Here is a 21,729-nt window from a genome sequence, read left to right on the forward strand (position 1 = left end):
TAGGAGTGCGTACTGTCATCTCACTGAAAAAAATCACATCTTCATGCATTGTCTGTGATTTGCATCCTTCTAACTTGTTTCCTCCTCCATTTTACACATCCTGGCTGTAGATTTAATTTTCTGTATTGTATCTTAGATTTTTCAGAGAGGGAAGCATTGTACATTTGTGCTGTAAAGTGCTATGACAGAAGGCAGTACTGTGTTGCATTAAATTTGGAGATCCATTTGTTCTTGTGAGCACAAAGGACAGAAATGTGATAACAAGTCGTTTGGAAAAAATGATGTGAAAGATTTGATATATTTTACCTGGCAAATCGAGCCCCCAGTTTTTCTGGGTCCCTGTTTTAAGTAAACCCTTCCACAAAGCTTCAATGTTAAAGTTTGAATTAGATCTTGTCTTTAACTCTGCCTTAGAGCTATGCTTACATGGTTACACTGCCTTTTGCTCCAGAGCAGGTCTAGTTCACGTAGGGTGTCTGCAGTTGGTCACATTAGTGACATGGTTTAGTGATGGACTTGGCAGTCCGGGGTAACAGTTGGACTTTATGATCTTAAAAGTCGTTACCAATCTGGTTGATTCTTTGATTCTGTGGCAGCAATGCTGCCTTGTGAATGCATAAACCCCAACAACTTACAGTGTTGAACCTTTCTGTGAATCAGATGTTTAGTGCAAATTCCTCAGCCACGTAGACACTTCCATTTCAATTTTAAATGTCTCTTGTGCCAAGTACTGTATTGGTTTTAACATCCAGAGTGGTGCCAGACTTGGGAAGTTGAAGACTACCATTTCTACTTTACCCAGGTAGTGCGCAGCCTGGGCTGGTAAGGTGCTCAGTATAACCCCAGCCTTTCCTGTTGGCTGCAGGGGCAGCTGCCCCTTTCTCCTGCCAGCCATGGATGGCTCACCCCTTCTTTAGTAGCTAAAGGTCTTGCTTGAGGTGTGGAAGCAGCAGCTCCACACTCTTCCTTACCCAGGGGTCTGTAAGCCAATGTGTCATAGTGCCATGGCCAGGAAGATCTGATTTCTGACAGCTAAAAGTTGTGTGGTTTGGGTTTTGTTTCCTTGGTGGGTTTCTTTGTCTGTTTTGTTTTTGACTGTTCCTGACATCTTTACATTCAGTTTTATTAAGTGGCTTCAGCAGGAACTGTATCTATCCCAAGGTCTAGAACCATTAAGGTGTATTCTGTTGGCCAGCTAGAGTCATACACTTGCATCTGTTTTTCAGGCTTGTCTTATGATTTATTAGTGGCTGAAGAATACCAGACCTTGATTGTCCTGAGGTTGTCTCTTCATCCTTTTTTCTGTCTGAGAAAAGGGCAGTTGAGGCATGATTTGCAAGAGATGGATAAGAGCTGATAAATGACTGCTCTAAGGCTACTTAGTGGTTATGATCTGATTGTGCCAGTAGGCGAAACACCTCCAGGTTGTGCTGCTTGGAGATCAAGAAGGAGCCAGGCTGAGCTTGAGATAAGACTGTTAGCTGAAGGATTGCCCGTGGGACCTAAAATACTTATGATAGCAGCAGGCTCTCTTACTACAGGGAGGCTGTTGATCATTTACTTGACAGAGAACATTCTTTTTCTGTATATATGGCAGTGTACATCTGATCATTTTCATATTTAGCACTTCAACATATATCCCCCCCCCCCCCCGATACTCAGCTCTAGGGAGAACTGGAGCAGTTATAACTGGGTTGGGTGGATTGCTAATTCAATCTGGCAAATACTTTTGATTAAAATAAATGAATAAAATCATGGCAGCAGGCAGAATGCAAAGCATGTGAGCACTTTAGCTCGTGAGCCAAGGGTTGGTGGATGGGTTCTTTGTAAAAGCAGTGCGTAAAACATGGTGGACAATTAAAATCATTATATATTTAAATGTTGACGGTGTGATAGTGTAAGAAACCTTTTCAACAGGAGCATGCTTGAGGCATAGTTTGTCTGTGATCAGAATGCATTAAGCATTTCTGGAAAAACTTGCTGATGTGGACATTTAAGATGCAGCACAGGGCACTGCTACTGAACCAGAGCTTGTTTCACATGGAAATGCAGAGGAAACCCAAGAAGGGTGCAATTTGTATAGTTCCTTGAAAAATGTCTGTATATGTCCCATCTAACTTGTCAAGGTTTCCAGTCCTCAAGCAAAAAAAAAAATTGACCCCAAAACCGATCTGAAGTGGGAATTTAAAAGAAATCTAGAACTCTAGTCCATGATAGTAAGAAATTGGAATGGTTTTATGTACTTGTCGTTACACAAAGTGTACATATTCAGTGCCTAAAACTATATAATCATTTTAGTATAAAATGAGTATCTTTGATGTTATTGGGTTTCTTGGCATAATTAAACTAGTTCACATATGGAAACATACAAAGATGGGAGCTATAAAGGGGAAAAGAAATCAAATCACCTACAGCAAAAGGCAGGTTCACTGGGAGGGAGCCTACTGGAGAGATGAGTTGGCAGCTCCAGCCTGTTCGCTGGGCATTACCTTTTACATACAAGACAGCACAAAAACTTCCAATGAGACAAAGCTTTAGTTGAGAGGATGTGGATGTGATGTGACTCCAGGAAAGCTGTGCATGACTCTGGATCCAGCGGTCTAGAAGGATTTTAAGTGTTTTCTGGAGACCTACTATTACTGCTCTGTGTTTGTGGACAACTTGTGACTGGCCATACAGTACTCTTAGTTAACCCACTCAGAAGTACTCAGGTTGGGCTATTGGCACAAGCAGCCTCTGCTAACTGTCCTGTCTCCTCTATTCAGAAGGCAACTCAGAACAGGGATTTCTTATAGCTGACATGTTGAGCAGAGAGCTGATAGCAGGTGTTGGGTATGAGGACTTACCCTAATCACTTCTCTCTCCTTTGGGATCAAGGACCTTATGCTGTGCTGTTCAGGGTTCAGTGCTCTGACCTGGGTGACAGGAGTATCTCCTCTTATGTCATACAGCTTAGTAGTTGGAGGCTGTGAGAGAAAAGCAGTTTATTGTCAAGTATATGGAGAGTCATTAACGCAGAGATCAGTGATCTCCCCTTGGTCAGGCCTCTCCTGCTCTTCTCTAGGCTAGAGAAGTGTGTTTCAGATGCCCATGTAAAACATGGCAGTGTGGCCAGGCTGGATGAAATGTTGTTCCTCTTCCAACCCGGTTCATCTGTGACTTGGCAATGAGAGCATTTCTCTAATTGCAGAAGAAGGTGTAGTTAATGAAAAATTAAGTTTCCAAGACCTGAAATGGTTACTTTTTAGTTTTCTTCGGTTCTGTCCCAGGTTCTCATTTTAACATGGCATTTGAGTCTCTCACCATAAAGAGCCCTTCTTAGGCTAAAGGTGTGAAACATTTGGATTTCAGACCATCTTTCTATCTCCCCTGTTTCTCCCCACTGCTGCCTGGGTAGTAGTATTGCTGCCCAAGTTCTTGCTCTTCAAAGAGAATTGTGCTATCCCACACAATGAAATCACCTCTGGCTGCCTTGCAAGTGCTGCGGACTTCGAGCCAGGCATGATCCCTTTCCTGACATTTGAGTCTCATTAATTGGGTTAACAAGATGCTATCCGCACTCTATACTTATGTAAATACAACATGCTAGCAAAGATCTTAATGGCAGCTGATGTATCACACTGCCTTTACATCTATCAAGACGTAGCACTGCAGGAGTCACTTCCAAAAGCAGGTTGTGTTCCTGGTCCCATGGGTCCCTTTATAAGCTGTCAGAAATGCTGGTGGTCAAGGCCAACCTTTCAGATGTCTTTAAAGTGTCCCACTGGTGACCAAAAATCACTTTGTCAGGATGACAAATGGCCTGCACATACCCCGTTCACCTTAGAGCTTCACTCTAGTGTCAGCTCCATTTACTTGTCAGAAACAGGTATTTTTTTTACTTCCAGCAGTGCAAGTGGGGCAGGGGAAAGGAAGGAGTGAAGGGAACACAGGCTCAGAAAGAAATCTGCTTGTATGGTTTCTGTTCAGTGTGCTATAGTAGTTGAGATTTGCAAGTTTTGGACACACCAGAATCTGTTTGTTTGTACATGTGTGAAGCAGAAAGAAGGGAATTGGCTTTTCGGAAGTGAGAACTGCCCCTGCAGGGCTTTGATTATGCAAAACCATGTTTTATCCACTGGATTTTTCAGGCAGAAAGCGGTTGTGCAATGCTAGTTTCTTATTTTGGACAGCAGACTTCTTTCCAGAGCAGCATTTAAAAATAACTGTTTAATGAGCTGGGTCTGCCCGGTGCATGGGGCATTGTGCGTGTGTTGGCACTGAAGAGCTCAAACCTCTGAACTTCTGTGGGTGGTTTCTGCAATGGTATTTTCATGTGGCTCAGTGGTCACTGCTGTGAATGAGAGCTGCTACATGTCACCCAAAAGCAGCGAGGGCCAGGCCACAAAATACGGTCAAAGTGAGCTGAAGGACTAGGAAAGTGACTTTGACAGCTTTGGCTTTTTGTTTTTTCTCAATCACTTCCATTCCGCTTTTGCTCAGTTCACAAGTCAAAATAGACTTTTTCTCCTTGCATCTACAGTGTTGGCTGAAGCTTTGAAAGTCACAGTCTGATGTACTTTAGCAGTATGGTTGATCACAACAAAGGAAAGTTTATTCCACCTTCATTGCATCTGATGGAAGCTTTGCATCCATCAGAAGTTTGAGTAGCTAGGAAGCAGAAACATGGAGAAATGAGATGTTTCAAGTAAAACATCACTGCAGCAGGAATTTTTTCTGACTAAATTCTGCTGTGGCCTTGAGTCTTTTCTTGCTGCACCAACTGGATGAAACCCACTTGAGAATGTTGAATCTAGATCTTTAAGGTCCCTTCCAGCCAAAACTGTTCTATGACTGCTGCCATGAGCTATCCATGAGTTAGGATTCTTGCTGTGCCTCCAAGATTTTACTAGCATGGAACAGTTGCAGTAAAAAGGAGTGAGCCCCTGTGAACTGAAGGCAGCATTAAAAGACTCCAAAGGCTCTTGCCCCCTTCAAGGAGTTCTGCCTGAGGTGTTCTTGATCCCTGTCTCTGCCCACTCTTCTCTGTACAGACCGACGAGATGCACCTTCTCTCTGCAGACTGCTGTGAATAACCTCCTCTCCTTTTCCAGTACCACAGTGTAGCACGGGCAAGATCCTGTAAGAAAACAAAAGCAGGGTCAGCGCTGAGTTTTCTTGCAAGTTCATTAAACCAGCAGTGTCTGGAGGCCTCTTGCCTAAATAATTTCATAATAGAAAACAGACTCCTGTTGCTTTCTTTTGGGCTACTATTTTTATTTGGTTGTTCCTCAAGCATTTTGGTCCCATTTCAAAACTTGCTTCAATTAAATGAAGAGGATTTGTTTTTTGGTGCTTTCCAGTTTAAAAGCTGTGCTACTACTGCAGAACTTCTAGGAGTCCTCTGGATTATGGAGCTAAGGATTGACAGGGGTTTTCCTAATAAAATATCATTCAAAAAACCCTATGTAGATTAAAAATTCAGAATAAAATAACAAACCCTTCCCCTTCCCTCCCCCAGCTGAGATCTCCTGTAGCTGCTTCTGGCATACATCACATCTTTGAGGATACAGTATCATGAGAAAACTGTCACTTGGTGATGTATTAGGGTAATATATCATGAGAGCATCGTTTCTTTAGAGGACATGGGCAGTAAAAGACATGATTCTGGCCAGACAGAGCAGCAGGGGACCTTGGGTTTTTTTCCTTCCCTTTTCTTTAATCTAGCCCTGTTTTTGTGTTGTACAGAAGTGAGTTTCTTCATGGGATATGACTTGTTGAAAAGTAAGTTAGGAGGCCCATTGGGCTTTTTAAACTCTTTCAGAAGTACATGGCCTCAAGGGCTGCTTTGTTCAAAGCTTTTATAACAGGCTCAAGCCTAAAACTAGAGCATTTGCCACTGCCTAAATCTCCAGTGTAAGGGTCAAGTAAGCAGATTTCAGACAGAGAAGGCAATAAAGATGCAATGACAGGTAACTGCAGTTTGGATAATGCATTTGTAGGTGTAGCTCATCAAAATGTAGTGAAATCATATTTATGAAGAAACCTCAGTCAATGCATCTGTTTTAAATAGATGTCAAATGAAGTTTTAATTCACATCAGTAGAAGAAAAAATACTATTGGTCAGTATTCAGTCTGTAATATAGTTATCCAAAAACATGAATTCTGAACTTGGGGATGAACTTCATCAGATCTTGATGAAAACTTTTTAAAGTTGTTTTTATGCTTTTGTCTCTCTCTCATTGGCAATGTCTGCTGGAAAATAGGCTGAGCACTGTCTATAGAGTGTGGACTGGGATGGCAGTAGTTAAGCAAAAGCAGAATACTGTTAGGACACTCTTTTGATGGGACTGAGTTAATTTTTGAGATGGCTCCAAGTGTGACCCTGTGGCTTGATCTAAATTTGTTGAATTCAAATTATTTAATAATTTCTTTTAAGCCTTTTGCACAATCTGCTTTTATGGAATCAGCTTGATAATTCGTCTGTGCCTTCTTCAACAGGTTTTTTTTTGGCTAGAATTTGCTTAGAGTGTTTTCAGACCAGTTTGGCTCAGGGATGATAGGAACAAACTTCTTCTCCTATCCATCCATGACACTTAAGGGGAACAAGCAGAGTAGCATGCTCCAGGAGCTGATGCACACAGGACAGCAATGCTATCTTCTGACTTCAGCTGTGTGTGGGTGGCCTCTGGATCAAGCTAAAGCAGTGGAAGATCTGATGGTCCTCAGCTGCCTGTCACTTCTATGGGAGAATGAATCCTGCCCCATCAGCTGCAGTCCGGGCAAATCAGGCTAGGCTGGACCATGCTTTCAAGATGAGTTGGGTGGTGATGGTTTTGCTGGCTGATCTGAGTGACTGGGAACATCCAGCAAGAAACAGATTGTAAGCTCATAGGGATGTGTCACTGAGCTGCAACCTTTTCCAAGAGGATGGGTACAGGTTTGCGCTCTCAGCTTCAAATTGACAGATATTGTCTGTGACTACCTTTTTCTTAGGTCTTGGCATCAGATTTAGGTGACTGATAATTAATACAAATTCTTTATTGACAGAGTTGAAAAAACATGTATTTGGATTTGCTTGTTTGAAAACACATTTAAAATTCACAAGAAAAGCTGTGACTGTTAAATGCATGCATCTTGTGAAATGCAAAGTTGGGGTCTCCCACAAGAAGCCCAGCGCATGCCCTTTCCCCAAAACTGGTTTCTGGACTATTATAGCTGTTTTTTTTGACTACAGTACTAACTGTTGTGAAGGTAGCATCACTTGTTACTTTGAAGACCATGATGTTATTTTGTTGACAGGTAAAGAGTTTTGCCTTTAACCTTACAGCTGAAGAGCTCTAATCCAAAGTGGCACTTGGAGGCTGAGATGGAGCAGGGAGACTAGGAGCTGAGTGGTCTGGATCCCACCCTTGCTTTCTTGCTGACTTAATCTGCAGTTATGGTCATTTTGTCTGGCCATGTCTGCTTTGTCGATAAACGGGGATGTACTCCTTGGATGTGCTTATGTGATGTCTGATGTAATGGGACCCTGATCCCAGCTGCAGCCTTAATGCAAACAAATGTAAAAGGAAAGAAAATGCTTTCTTTTCACCATGTAGTAGTGCAGTGGGCTGCTGTCAGGATTGCAGCAGGCCACCGAGGTCACTTCCCTCATGCTGGTGAACATCATTAAGCACAGTGAAAAACAAGATTTAAATCTGTTCAGTCTATAAGGGCTTGTGAGTGATGTGTCCTGAATGACTTGCACATACTCATGTCTTCCTCACAGCAGCAGGAGACACCGATTTGCAGTGAAATTCAGTGTCATCTTTCAGCAGGGCCTTTGTTTTATCCTCTTTCCTAGGGTGCAGGGACAGATGGAAGTATGAAGGGGTGGTTGATACTGGCTGAGCTGCAACCTCCTCCCAGCTTGCCCTCAGAGAGGCCAGATAAGCTAAAGAGATTACAGGGATGAGGGGATAAATTGGAGGCTACCGAGTGCTCTGCTCAGGAATGGAAAGAGAGACTCTGTGAAAACTGGCATATTTTGTTCCTCATGAAATACTGTTATTTGCACCTAATGCAATTCATGCTAAAATCGTGGTCATGTTGTGCCATGGGCAAGAACCTAATGCTGAAAGTACTAAGCATATATGTTTAGCTTCACCCACCCCTGGTGATAAAACCCCTGGGAGTTGTTCTGTTGAAATTGAAGACATGCTCAAGATAATAGGACTTCTCTCTTTGTGGGGTGAAGCTTAAGCCTTGGTGCTTGTGGATTTGCTAGCAGAGAAAACTGCATGGTTTTTCAGAGAACAGGCATTGCTTCATAGGGAAATATTTTTTCCACCTTGAATGTAAAACACACCTCGTGTGCTAACCCATTTCTATTACTGTACCCACGAAATGTGTTTTTGCAAGGGTAATTGGAGGGGAACAAGGGAAATGAGACCTTTTTCTTATTTCCCTTGACAGTGGTTCAAAACATCTGCAAACATCTCTCTGTGGGGAGTGGTGTCTCCTCCCTGAAGCCAAATTGTGTGGCTCTTGCTCAGGCAGAGCCATGCTTGTGGAAGAGAGCAGTCACACAGTATTAGCAGGGATTGCTTGCTTGCATCAGCTGTCAATTAAAGGGAAGTTTGTAACTCAGACCCGAGACAGCGAGTTCCAGACAGCAGTGCCAGAGGAGCAAGGGTGCTATTTTCAGAAAGTGCCTCAGGATTTGTCTAGACCATGAGTTACGCACGTGCCTGAGCCTGTTTCGAATTCACGTTGGCCCAACATTGGGGTTGTCTGCACGTAAGCATAGGTTCAGATGCACAAAGCTTGGTGCTCCAAAGCATTGCTAAGGGACAGAGATTGTGGCCAGCACTGGCCCAAACATTTGCTTCCATGTGTGCATGGACTTAGCATGCCTCCATGTACACATGAGATGATGCTCTGGCCATAGGCAACATCTGGCAGAGAGCCAGCAGCTGGAGAACGTGCGTGTCATGGCACGCGGTGTGAGCCTGTGTTTGAGCCTGGCTTGTCCCTTGTGGTGGAGATGTTGCCTATATGACTTGAGTGCTCTTGTTTCATTAATTTGAAATGGCTTTTTCTTCTCCTAAGGTCATACGTGCATATTTGAAAGCTGTATCCTAAATTCCCTGGGGGAAACTTTTGACATTGTTTGAAAATCAGTATTGTTTTGGTGGGTGATCCCATGATCCCACAAGCTTCTCCTGGCAGAAACTTAAGGACACTCTGAACTACATGGTGAGGAGTGGGACTGTGATGAATAATGGTAAAAAATGAATATTTTCAGGATTAGCCATTGTCCTGGCTTTAGCAGTAGCAGTCAATTTTTCTCCTTCTTGGTAGCTGGTGCAGCGCTGTGTTTGATTTCAGCCTGGGAACAGTGCAGATAATACCAATGTTTTCAGTTGTTGCTAAGTAATGTTTACCCTAACCAAGGACTTTGTGAGGCTCATGCTCTGCCAGGGAGGAGGGGAAGCCGGGAGGAAGCAGAGACAGGACACCTGACCCAAGCTAGCCAAAGAGGTATTCCATACCACGGCACATCATGCCTGGAGGGGTAACTGGGAGTTACCCGGAAGGACATGGGCTTCTGGGTCGGGCTCGTTTCTTGGCCGGTGGTATTGTATTCTCTTCCTTTGTTATTTTCTCTTATCATTGTTGTCGGTGGTGGTAGCGGTGGTGATTTGTGTTGTACATTGGTCGCTGGACTGTTCTTGTCTCAACCCGTGGGAGTTGCACTCTTTTGATTCTCCTCCCCATCCCTTTGGGAGTGGGGAAGGGGAGAGCTCCCAGGGGGGGCCTCGATTGCTTCCAGCCCAGCACCACTCACCTGGAGTGAGTGAACAAGCTATCTGGCTAGGGTTTAAACCATGACAGCCATTAACAACAGTTCTCATTTCTGTTTAGTCTCTGTTGCTTTTATTACTTTTCTGTCCATAGCCTTGTTTAAACATTCATTTAACCAAAAACTTTTCCTATTCAATACAAATCATAGATTTGTAGAATTGCAGACTGGTTTGGGTTGGAAGTGACCCTAAAGCTCATCCAGTCTCAACTCTCCTGCCATGGACAGGGACACCTTCCACTAGAGCAGCTTGCTCCAAGCCCCGTCCAACCTGGCCTTGAACACTGCCAGGGATGGGGCAGCCACAGCTTCTCTGGGCACCCTGTGCCTCAGCACCTTCACAGGGAAGAACTTCCTTATACCTAACCTGAACTTCCCCTATTTAGGTTTGAACCCATTGCCCCTTGTCCTATCACTATAGTCCCTGATGAAGAGTCCCTCTCCAGCACCCTTGTAGGCCCCCTTCAGACACTGGAAGCTGCTCTGAGGTCTCCATGCAGCTTCTCTTCTCCAGTCTGAACAGCCCCAACTTTCTCAGCCTCAGTTTTCTCAGTTTTTTGTCTGCTCTCTTGAAGTCAAACCTGAAATAGTTACTAACCTCAGGATATCACAAGTGCAGTGCCAGCCTTCTGAAAGCATTTTCAATACATAAGAAGTCAAAAAAAGAGAACCCCCCCCAGACTCTTACCATGGCAATCTAGCCCTCTGTGAATGCACATCTGCAAGGCCATCAGCAGCCAGCTGTGACAGCACAACTGTGACAGCTTGTGGTACCACTGACAGAGTCACTCTTTGGTACAGCCGTAAAGAAATGGACTCCTGGTTTTATTTTATTCCTTTATTTTCTCCTCTTCCAAGTCAAATCCAGGTTGAAAAGAGCCATCCTCCCGGTGACTGCTGTGAGCCGACAGGAGCCCAGTGGGGAACCCTGTTGAAAGTTGGCTATGGCTTCCAAGCTGTGGTTTGGCACACGTTCTCTCCAAGACCTCTGCCAAATATTCAGATTTCTTTTTAGTGTTTGGTTGCTTTTCTTTCTTTTCTTTTCATGTTGGCATTTTATTTAGGGGGACCACGTGAGTTCAAGGCTGTTAGTTTGATACGCTTTGTCACCAGAATGGGCCGTTTTGAGTTCTTTGCTGGCAGGTAAAAATACTAGGTGTATGTGGAAGGTGAGCAAATTGCGTTGAGAGGAGGTTGTAGTAAAGGTAACATGAAGTGGTAACGGTGGTATTGGGTCTGGTTAGTGTGTGGGAATTTGGCCTCACCTTTGCATGCCAAGTTAGAGAGACCTTTGGTTCCCACTAGCAAAGTGTGGGCACCCACAAAACTGATCTTCCTTCAAAGGTGTTAAGACATAAGTTCTCCAGCAGTTGGGCTTGGTGAGCCCAGGAGAGGAGTGTTGAGGGTCATCCTCCATGACTTCGCTAAATTTTCCTTTCTGAAGGGATTCCAGTGTGAGCCCTTTATGGGGTTGAGCGCTGGCCGGGGAGTTGTGTCAGCTGTGGCAGCATTGTTCTGGATCAGCCAGAATAAGAAATAGCACTAATAAAAACCTTCAGCTGAGGTTCTCTCCCTTACTCTGTGTGTGCCTGAACACTAAATTAACAAAAATCCCAGATGTGAATCTATAAACCATCTGTTTAAAATAACCATTGTGCAGGGCTGTAATTAAAAGTTATTTATGATGAATCTTGGGATCCTATTATGGATTTGACTGACTCCCAGGTTTCTGACTTAGCAAACAGTTTATGTATTTATGAGCCATGTGTCTCTTCCACACTTCTCGGTGCCAGAGTGCACGTCCTTTAAACAAAAGGAACAGAAAAATCCCCTACCCTCTCATAACTGTTGGCTTCTGAATGTTGCCGTCTAAAAAGTTTTCTCTTAAGACCAGCAAAAATCAAAGTATCTGAGAGCTTTCAACAGCTCCAGAGACGCTGTTGACAACACAGATGAAGGTTTGGTAATACAGCTGTCCTGCATGCAGCTACTTAGTGACTTCTTAAAATGTATGGCTGGGACAAGTAATGAAATGTTATTATTACTAAGGGTAGAAAGGGACATATTTGGAAAGGAAAGGATTTGTTGCTAAAGACCATTTGCTGTCACCCTTCGCTTTGCCCTTGCGAAATAAGAGGGAAGAAGGCAAAATCAGGACAAGCAGATGGACAGTAGACACTGAGCAGTGTTTTGGGCGAGAGGGTGAAGGGAAAAAAAAGCTCCTGATGACAATTGCTCTTTGTTTAATCTTTGTACTTTTACACCCAGTGGGCCTGCGAGATCTGCACTGGATAATGCCTGACTGCAATAGACTAAACAATGATTTACCAGCCCTGGTTTATCTGCTGCTGTCCTATGACTGATCAGCATGGTACATTAACCCTTTCCTGTACATCTGCTGGCTCCAGTTTTCCACAAGATGCAGCAGTAAGATAAAACAGGATTTTTTTTGAAGAATATTGGGATTAAATCCTGTCCTAGAAGCAGCAAGAGGCACATGAATGCACTGCCCTGGAGCTATGCTCATCTCTTCATAGTACAGAAGACATTTTGCGATGATGACTATGCCAGAGCAGTATGTTGCAGTTGTGGCCCTACTGGATGCTTCTTCAGCATAAAACCCCAAAAGGAGCAGTGGGGGCTTCAGCCATGAGTGCTGCTCAGCCCAACCCCAGTAGCAGGGAGTGGGGCACCTCGGCTGGCACCTGAAACACGCTTTTGGAGCCGTCTGGGGCTCGCCTATAATACCAGCTAGAGAGGAGGAACATCAGCTTTGCAGATCCCGCCCTGCTTAAGTGCTTAGCTTCACTTGTGCTGGCAAAGGCTGTCTCTGTTTACCTGGGATACGCTCACCTGGCCCTGTGGGAAGAAGAATGCAGCTTCACCTCCAAGAGACAGAGCTGAGCTTGCTCTTTTCTTTAAATAAAGAGGAAAAAAAGGGATGTGTGTATGGCACTTCCCTTTAAGATAGTCAACCATGTTCAGTGCCCTCCATATCCAGAGGCAATTCAAAGATTCATCCCCTAGTTTCCCCACAAGCATCCTTGCTCTTGGGACTGATGGCTTTTTGGGAGCATGAGGAGCAAGCCCCTCTTCTGCTGAAGCTGGGTCACTGAGACTCATGTAGTTAGTTCAAGGTCTACTGAGATAAAGGAATTAGGAATCTATAGCCTACTGCTTAATGCACCCTCCGAGAGGGAAGGACCCTTCAGTTCCTGTCACTGCACTGTGGGCCACTAATGTTCTTTAAGTGGAATAGCTGCCTAATGTAAAACAGCCCTTGGCACCAGTATATGAAATTCCAGATTTTTCCTCCTAGCAGCGGGCACGTACAGCCCAGCTCATTTTTGTTTTCTCATTCCAGTTGCTTCCATCCGTACGTGTAACACAGGTCCTGAGTTTGGGGTTGAGCCACCAGCATCGCTGGTGATAAAGGAAGAAGAGTAAGATCCAAACCTGGCTGCACGCCTGGGCTGGCTCAATGGTACCAAAAAATAAATTGATGAAGATTGCTGATTTAAGTGGGGGGCAAACAGGAGGCTTTTACTTCGAAGCAGTAGCTGTCATGTCTCTCTTGTTTGAAATATGTTGGTGTCATCCTTAGGATCATTTTGCATTGCCAGCAAGAAGCAACTACATTAGGATGTACCTGAGGGCAAAGGGAAGCAAGCAGCTGGTACTCAGGGTTCTCAGTGTGAGAAGCTGCCTGGGTAGCTGGGTTGCGTGAGACATTTGCGTCAGAAGTCCCCTAGGAATCTGGGAACGAAAAGGAACATGGATCTGCTTTACTCCTCATCCCTCCTGCAGTAATAATGTCTTCCTTTGAAGATGGAATCTGATGGGTAGGTGCCTACTGGAACCCCTGATATGGGTCCAGCCCTGCTAGGTTGGCATAGAAGGGCACCATGCATCTCTCATCTCCTAGAGGTCCATGATGCACGCTGCAGCTTGGTAAAACTAAGGAGACGTACTCTAAACTGGGTTTTGCCTTTCTTTCAAACATGATTTGAACCATGCACAAGATTTTCCTACAGATAAAGGCAGTGGGACTGCTACACTTGATACATTTGAGCAAACTCTCCTCAAAGAGAATCATATCTTAGCAGAACCCTTTAAAATACAGACTGTTCATAGTCAATCTGGTAAACTGGATTCCGCTGCCCTTCAACAGGCTTAATGGAGGCAAAGTCTCACTTTGTTCAAGTGGCACTGTGTTCACGTAAAGGGAACCAAGATTTTACCCTGTGCTCTAAAAAGAACTTGTTGAGCCAGTTGCAATTCTGTGCTGTGGCTGCTTTGTGCCAGTCTAGAGCTACGGACTTACCATAAATTCAGCTTAACTCACCAGTTAAAATGCATTTATGGTTGCTCTGCGATGCTGGAGTGATGCAGGGCAGCCAGCACTTAACAGTGACTAGCAGTGACCTGGCTTTTTACAGTAGTCATTTGTGTTGCTGCAGCTGCGCTTTAGGGCTTGATTCTCATTTGCCGATTTCACACTGGCTTGAAGAGAGTGCTCATTTACACTGATAAGATTGAAGTGCCTTTATAGCTCCCATCAGATCAGGCAGTGACTTTGAAGAAAATAAACCTCTGATTTTAGACAAAGAGCTGGAGTGTAATAAAAGCTGCGTGTTATCCTTCACAGGCACCTTGAATAAGGCCACAGGGAGCGAAAGGGAAAGACTGGAAAGCACAGCCTTTTCTCCTTTAGTTTTATGATTTACATTTTCCTAGGCCATTGATTTTTTTGGTCTCTAATTAAAGTCATAAGAGTGGGTGAGGTGAGTGCTTGCGTCTAGTATAGATGGCCACCTGTGTCACTTAATGACCCAAGATACTAATTATAGGTGGAGGTGACTTCAGAGGGCTATTTGCAGTCAGGAATTTCAAGTAGCAAAACTTTTCTGCAAGAAACACCCAAAGTGTTTGCTTTCTGGCCTTGTTTAAAGGCAAGGATAACCAGAAGGGTTGACACCACAGGGGAGAGGCAGGCTATAAACGGGGTAGCTCTCCTACCTGCTGTCACACATTCTCTATTGACATTCCTCAATGTGCTCTTTGGCCTTGGCCATCACTGACTCTTTGCCATAGAAATGTGACAGTAATGTACAGTGATGCTGCCTGCTTGTGGTGTTTCATTGACTCTCAGCATCTCGGGGAGAAAGATGAATTGCGGTAGTCTCATTTTCAGTGCAGTAGCTTCTTCCGAAGGACCTCTGGGTAGCTTGGTAATACCGCTAGTTAAAATGACATTCAGCAGTGGCAGAGAGTTTTGTTTTCTCTGAGGCTGCCAGCTCTTCCTCAGCCATCTGTCCTTTTGTCACCGTGAGAAATGATTCTGGAGCTGTGTGGTTCATGGGGCAGCACAAGACCCCAAGGATATTTTAACAAGCGTATCGTGTAGCTCATTGCTCATGTAGGTAAAGTGGATTTCTTCAGTGGTGCATATTTTCTGTCTTGTGATGGGTAGCATTCATGAATTACTGCCTGAGCAGAGTTTAAACACCATTTACTTGGCCTGCTGGATAATTCAGACTGTTTTCTGCTATGCTCCTTCAAGGGGAGAAAGATGCTTTGAAATCACAAGGACCTCTCCTGAAGAGAAAGAGCAGAACGGTCGCCTCATATTTTACTTTCTGAATGGCAAGAAATGGTAGCTGTGGATTTGGTTTGCTTGCAATAGCTTTTTGTCTGTTTTATTTTTCCAGAATAAGGAAGTGACATGCAAAAGGGAGAAGTGTCCAGTGCTCTCCAAGGACTGTGCTCTCGTCATTAAGCAGAGAGGAGCTTGCTGTGAGCGTTGCAAAGGTGCGCTTCCCTTCCGGTTGTTTCCCTCTTCTTAAAATGTTATCGATTCACATCTGTGTTGACAGAGATTGGACAAAGTTGGGAGCTTCTCAGCTGGGACTTACTGTCACCAGAGGCTAGAAAAGGACATTAAACATAATTAAAATTAATAGGTTTACAAAGCTGGTGGAGAATGCATAAATTCGTGTATGTGTCCTGTAATTATTAGTTCTTGCACAGCAGCAGTCCTTTAGAAATACATCTTTACTGTACTTTGTTGGCATGTTGTCAGTCTTTTGAAGGGATATGTCCTTTGTAACTATCAGAAATATTTTAGATCCACAGCCATCTGCTAGTAGCAACCAGTCAGTACGAATTCCTTAACCTTTTGTGTGGTTGGACAGAATAGGAATAATGCTTCTGAGTAATGAAGAGGAGAGTAATTATCCAGGACTCTTTTTATTTCTCCTCGTATTAGAAACAAATCAACCAAATGCTGTTTATTTCCCTAAATGTTCCTGATTAAAATCATCATATCATGGATCCTTTTATTAAATCTGAAATGGGCAACAATCTGAACATATACATTTATTTCTTGACCAACACTGTATTTTCCAAGCTCTTTAGAATGAGATAATTATCAAATAAATGCATATATATATATAAAATTAATAAATTGTGTAAGCATTCTTATCTATGAAATATGTGCAAGTAGATGAAGTTGAAAACCAGTCTTTTTTTTATACTGATACAGTAATATACTCTAAAATACTGATTTTGCTGAGGGACTGCTGATGCAGTCAACGAGGTGGAGAATGTCATACTGAGACAGCTTTATTTTTCTCTGTTGTTTAATTCTCCAGTGGTGACGGAGTGTTTCTGAGGGGGAGATAGGGTAGGATAAATTGTTGGGAGATGCAAACGTTTATTGCCTTCCCAAAGGGAAATACAAATGCAGGAAAACAGATTATGCTGAAATTCAGATGGAAGAGACATGATGGATATGCATTTTTCCTGGATGGTTGCAGAAGTGTGTTAGCTGCTGCTGTGCTCAATCTTTGCTTCTGTGCTGCAACTTTGAAATAGGTTTGGCAAGCCACAGTTTGAGGACTTGTCTGGAAGTCTGACACTTAAAAGGAACTGAAATAAAAAAGTTAAAGCATTATTGAAACAGATTTTACATAAATGCAATTTATTTCTTTTGTCAAATTGTATTTAATGTCAGCTTTATAGCAAAAGATTCCTGAGTGTTGCTTTGATTAGGCCAGAGGTTGATTTTTCATTTCCATAATGGGATGTGTAGTTAGCAATGGCCTGAAAATTTTATATACATACATATGCATATGTGCACGCATGCATGCGCACAAAAACAAAAGGTTTCAAAGTTGAGGACACAGATATTATTTTAATATATTATTTTAATTCAGACTCCTTGTAAGGTTCTCTGTTTATCCTGAACTGGGGGGCAAGTAACTACAGAAAATTACTAATAGGCTTGAGCCTGTCATCTGCAGATTGCCTGACATATCTAATGGGAAAATTAATAGAAACTGTTCAAAAACACAATCAGGAGGCACATGGATAATTGTGATGTAAGGGGAAAGAGTTATGTCTTCCAAAAGTCCTAGTCCTTTTGAATGTATCAGTCAGCATATGGACAGAGATACCCGACTAATAGGCATACAGCAAGATCTCTCACCAGAAGCTGCTAAAGAAACTTTAGTAGCCCTGATTTTGCAGAGAAGCACTTCTCATCAGTGAATAACTAACAGGTGGTGACAATGAGTGGTTGTTTTCATAGTGGAAAAGGTTACCAGCAGATCATAGCAAAGATCTCAACTTGTCAGTGTGCTCAGAAATGAGCTAGAAAAGGGGTGTAGAGGGACAGAAAGCTTCCTGCTGATGACCTCTCTTTAGCTTAGTAAAGGAGGAGGGCTGCCTGTCAGGAGTTGAGAAGGGTCTTAACACACTGCACAACTGATGACAAAATGGCAAAGGAAGTTAACATAGATGGGAATAAACATGTGCACGCAGGACAAAACAATCCTAACTACAGATCCAGTAACGGGCTCTGAGCTGGCAGTTACCAATTAACAACTGTTTCTCAGTGTTACAAAAGATACTTCTCTGGCTGGATCAGCTCAACCCCAGTAGCTCTTCAAAGGGAAAACTGAACGTTGGGTTTACTAGGAAAGCAATAGGGTACAAACCAGAATGCTCTGATATTTTTCTGTGTGAGACCGCAGTGTCTCCACTGAGGGAATATCAGGTAGGCTGCTTGTTCTCTCTCCTCTGGAGGCTAAGGTAGAGCTATGGAGCTTGCACTGTATTTTTCACTTTGCCATGGGTATCTGTTGTTGGCTGCTATCAGATACTTGCCTAGAAGGACATTTCTGAATGAGTTTTTCTCCTCTTTCTGAAAGGTAAAGCAAAATATGCACCTATATACCTATAGCAGTCCTGACACCACACACTGTCACCAGGTTGTTCTGGTGCTATGGGAAGATGTTGATGGAGCCAGATCTACCTCCTGGGAGGCTGCTTGCTCTCCTGGCACTCCAAATGTTGCTGAAGCTCTTGCTGTGTAATGCGGGTATGGGGAATATTTGGGGAATCATGGGTGCAAATGCCTGCCTAGCACTTCACCTACTCCCTTTGGTATTGCAGCAGCTCCCTGGCACTCCCTGTGTGGAGCTGAGATGCAGCCAGGACTTTGCCCTGCAGTGCTTGTTCTCAGTTCTATTTTGTCAGCCTGCCAGAGTGCCCATAGGGAATGCAAGCAGGAAAAGGGAAACAGGGCTTTTTCTTTTTTTTTCTGATTTATTCTTTCTTTTTTTTTAGACTGGTTTCATTTCATCTAAACGTGAAAAGAATATTACAAAGAAAAGACATCAGAACCTGATGGCTTTTTTCTTGGCTTCATTCCTGAAGCCTAGAAGAGCTTAATCAGGCCTTAGGGGCTCTTGCCAGCTCTATTTGATAGCTTCATGTCTTCCTACCTTGTGAAGAAATGAATGAATGAATGAATGCATGAATGAATGAATGGTTGTTGTCATTTGAGCACATCATCAGCATGATGACATCAAGACCAAAGGGTATGTTTCCAGAACTGGCTTCTGTAGGAAGGAAACCGCCACTCATGAGTCATTCGTGACACTGCTGCCAGGATATTTTTTCTGTTGTGAGGAGTGCATAAGGACTGGGTATGTAGGCCCAGTATCTCTGATAGCAGAGAAGCAGTCTGATACTATATACCTGCCATGGTGCATCCAGATGAAATCCCATATTAAAAGCCGTGCACACAGGAGAAATGGAATTGTTGGCAGACAGTGGTGAGCATTATCTCCCTTGCTTTGATTTGGGTATTTCTATGCCACTTAGATAATTTTTAGCACTTTATTTCATTTTTCTTAATAAAAAAAAAGTAAGAAACAGCAGCAAGTATAGCTTCTGCAGTCAGAAAACTCACTGTGGTGGAAACAACATGTTATCCCTCACATATTAAAAGATTTGGCTTAAGATTTTAATACACCAGACTAGCAGTGTGTTTGAACACTGTTTTTGTCTTTAAGCCCATAGGACCTTGGATAGTAAAGTCTGTGAGGCAAGGCTCGCTTTTGCTGTGTGTTTGTGCAGAGTCTGGAACAGAGAAATGTGAGCCCATGATTATGGCTCCCTGCTGCAAGGAGAATGCAAACAACTAAGTATAATAGCACAGATTTTCAGAGAGGTTAGTCTTCTAACAGGTACTAAATGCAGCTTATAAAACATACCCTATACCTCTAGCATACTATTCATTTTGAAAATATTAAAAATATTAAGCCCTTTCATTACTTTAGCATAGGATAAATAGGCCACTTTTCATCTCTCATTTTATTTCATATGTTTAATGAAAACGTATGAGATCACTGAGATTATAGAAATAGATTTGGCAGCATTTTCTTATTTAGTTAGATGGAGACCTGTCACTTGGATGTAGAGCTCTCTACACCTCTAATAATAACTTACTTTCTCTCTGAAGAAGTGGTATTACTGGCTCAGGGCTGCATAAAGTTTGCCTTTCTAAAATGGTGCTCCATATTCTACTCTCTTATCCTAAGAATCTGAATCTTCTATGGATGTGCAAAGACAAAGTTGGTGGGTATTTGTAGTAAGAGATTTCTTCTGAAGTTTCTTTCACTTCCCATGTGCGGTTTTGCTTTTTCTGCCCTTGTAAACTTCTGAGGATTACTGTGGGTTTTTTTTTGCTGTGTGTTTCATTTTCATAAATCAACGATCTTAGAGGTTCACGAGCTGTGTTTCATTGATCTGGAGTCTACAGAGAATGGAATCACAGCCCAGGCAACAGCAACACTAGTTCCCTGTAATATTGAATATTCAAAGCTATCGTAGCTAATTGGGCATTTCTTGGATATCAAATATGGCTGAGGATTGCAGCCAATTTCAACTGTTAGGGCTGGCTTGCAAGGGAAGTTAGAGGGAGGTTATGAGTTTATCAGTGCTCTGGGTACTCTACTAAGGCCCTGCAGAGGCCATACATGCATTCAGCACTTTGCCTGTGGACACCCCTAGTATGAGATACCTGATACCAGTTTGGTGCCCTGCTGTAACACTGATCAGTTGGGGCTTTGTGTGGGGCCCTGCTCAGCACTATAACTTGCAGCTCATCCTTTCATGCTCTAAGGCAAGCTTGCAGAGACAAGGGTGCAACCCAGTACGTGGATGGAGGGTGATAGCCTGGGAAGTTCATAATCTAGTCCTGCCATCTGTCAGAGACAGGTTATGGAAAGAGATGTTTTGAGGACATAATCAAGTCTTACTTTTTTTCTTGGCCTTTCTTACTGCCTCTTAGTCTCTCAGGCTTTTGGTGATGTGCTCCAGCTCTGAACCAGGACTCCTGTTTCTTGAGATTGGAGGTTTGCCTCAGCTTTCATTCAATTTCTAGCTTTGTATTTCAAGCAAAGGCAGGGGTTTTGAAGCAGTGACATACAGCCACTAAGGACAGTATCATCCACTATCAGGTTATGCCTAAGAAAAGGTCTCTCTCTCTCCATCCTTCCCTTGGGTTAACTCTTCTTAAAGAGGTCTTTACACATACATTTCATATCCCTTGAATATCTGGTGTAAACTATTGCGTTCAGTTGCTGCCCAGATCTCAGATTTTCTGATTATCTTGATTAATATATTAGTCAAGGTCATTATATTATTTTTCCTTTTATGTAAGAAGCTCCTTATGAAGTATCTTGTCATGTTGACATAAATACTTTTGCTGTCAAACATTACCTGGAGTTTTACAATCACAGAGCAGTTGCTCAGGATGCTTGGATTAGAAAATAACATGAGAGCTCCATGGTGATAATGTGGATGCACTTATACTTTGTGTGTGGACATTGTGCCCAGTGCAGCAAAGGAAAAGGAAACTGAAGACCAGGATGGAGACTTCACACAACACACACATGTAATGTTTCTCTGGAACAACATGATAAACATCTTAGGACACTTAATACTGGAATAAGAATTTCTTTTACTATTTGACTTTGAAGCTTATAAGCTGTACTGATCATGAGGAGACTGGGTATAAACGGCAAGTAATTGTGCCGCCAAATAACATCATTCATGGCACCCTCATAACCATGAGAGGTCACAGCTCTTCAGCTGCCAGAGATAGCAAGCACATTGAGCTCAAGATTCAGTGGTAGCTTTAACTATAAGGCATTTGGATTGCAAGGTTCTTCTGGACCTGTAGAGTGACTTTTCCGCACTCTGCATGTGTATTTGTGAAACACAAGACATTTTGAAGGTGAAATTCAGTTCCAGTAGGATGCAGGGGGGCAAAAACAGCACTGGGAAGAATTGATGCCTTTGTTGCTGCTACTCTTTGTTCAGTGAATATGAGCTTCTTTGTATCATATGCCTGTGAACTGTGGAGTCCTGGCACAGCTCACCCCTATGGCCACTTCACTCTGCTGTGTTGTAAGCCCTTTATAAGGCCTACATGCCTTGCATCCCTTGAGTATTGTAATTGCAGTGGCTCAGCTGCAAATAGGTTTGATTGTACTTAGTTACAGAGGAAAGAGTTGGCTTTTCACTGTTTCGAGTTAGACTGGATAAGC

The 21,729-nt window shown here is 43.1% G+C and overlaps 1 protein-coding gene across 6 annotated transcripts in view; it reads left to right on the forward strand.

Moving 5' to 3' along the window:
* Positions 1-21,729, forward strand: part of BMPER (BMP binding endothelial regulator) — a 144,835-nt gene that overhangs the window by 10,432 nt on the left and 112,674 nt on the right. For 5 of the 6 annotated variants that reach the window (XM_062625517.1, XM_062625523.1, XM_062625518.1 and 2 more), the window contains exon 3: positions 15,538-15,637. The exons of the other annotated variant lie outside the window; for it this stretch is intronic. In XM_062625517.1, coding sequence (XP_062481501.1) covers positions 15,538-15,637 — 100 coding nt within the window. The remainder of the gene's footprint in view (positions 1-15,537; positions 15,638-21,729) is intronic. 6 annotated transcript variants of the gene reach the window in all.

This window comes from Pezoporus occidentalis, unplaced genomic scaffold, assembly GCF_034315485.1.
Source record: "Pezoporus occidentalis ecotype Australia unplaced genomic scaffold, CSIRO_AGI_Poc_V1 ctg28, whole genome shotgun sequence".
Classification (NCBI taxonomy): domain Eukaryota; kingdom Metazoa; phylum Chordata; class Aves; order Psittaciformes; family Psittacidae; genus Pezoporus; species Pezoporus occidentalis.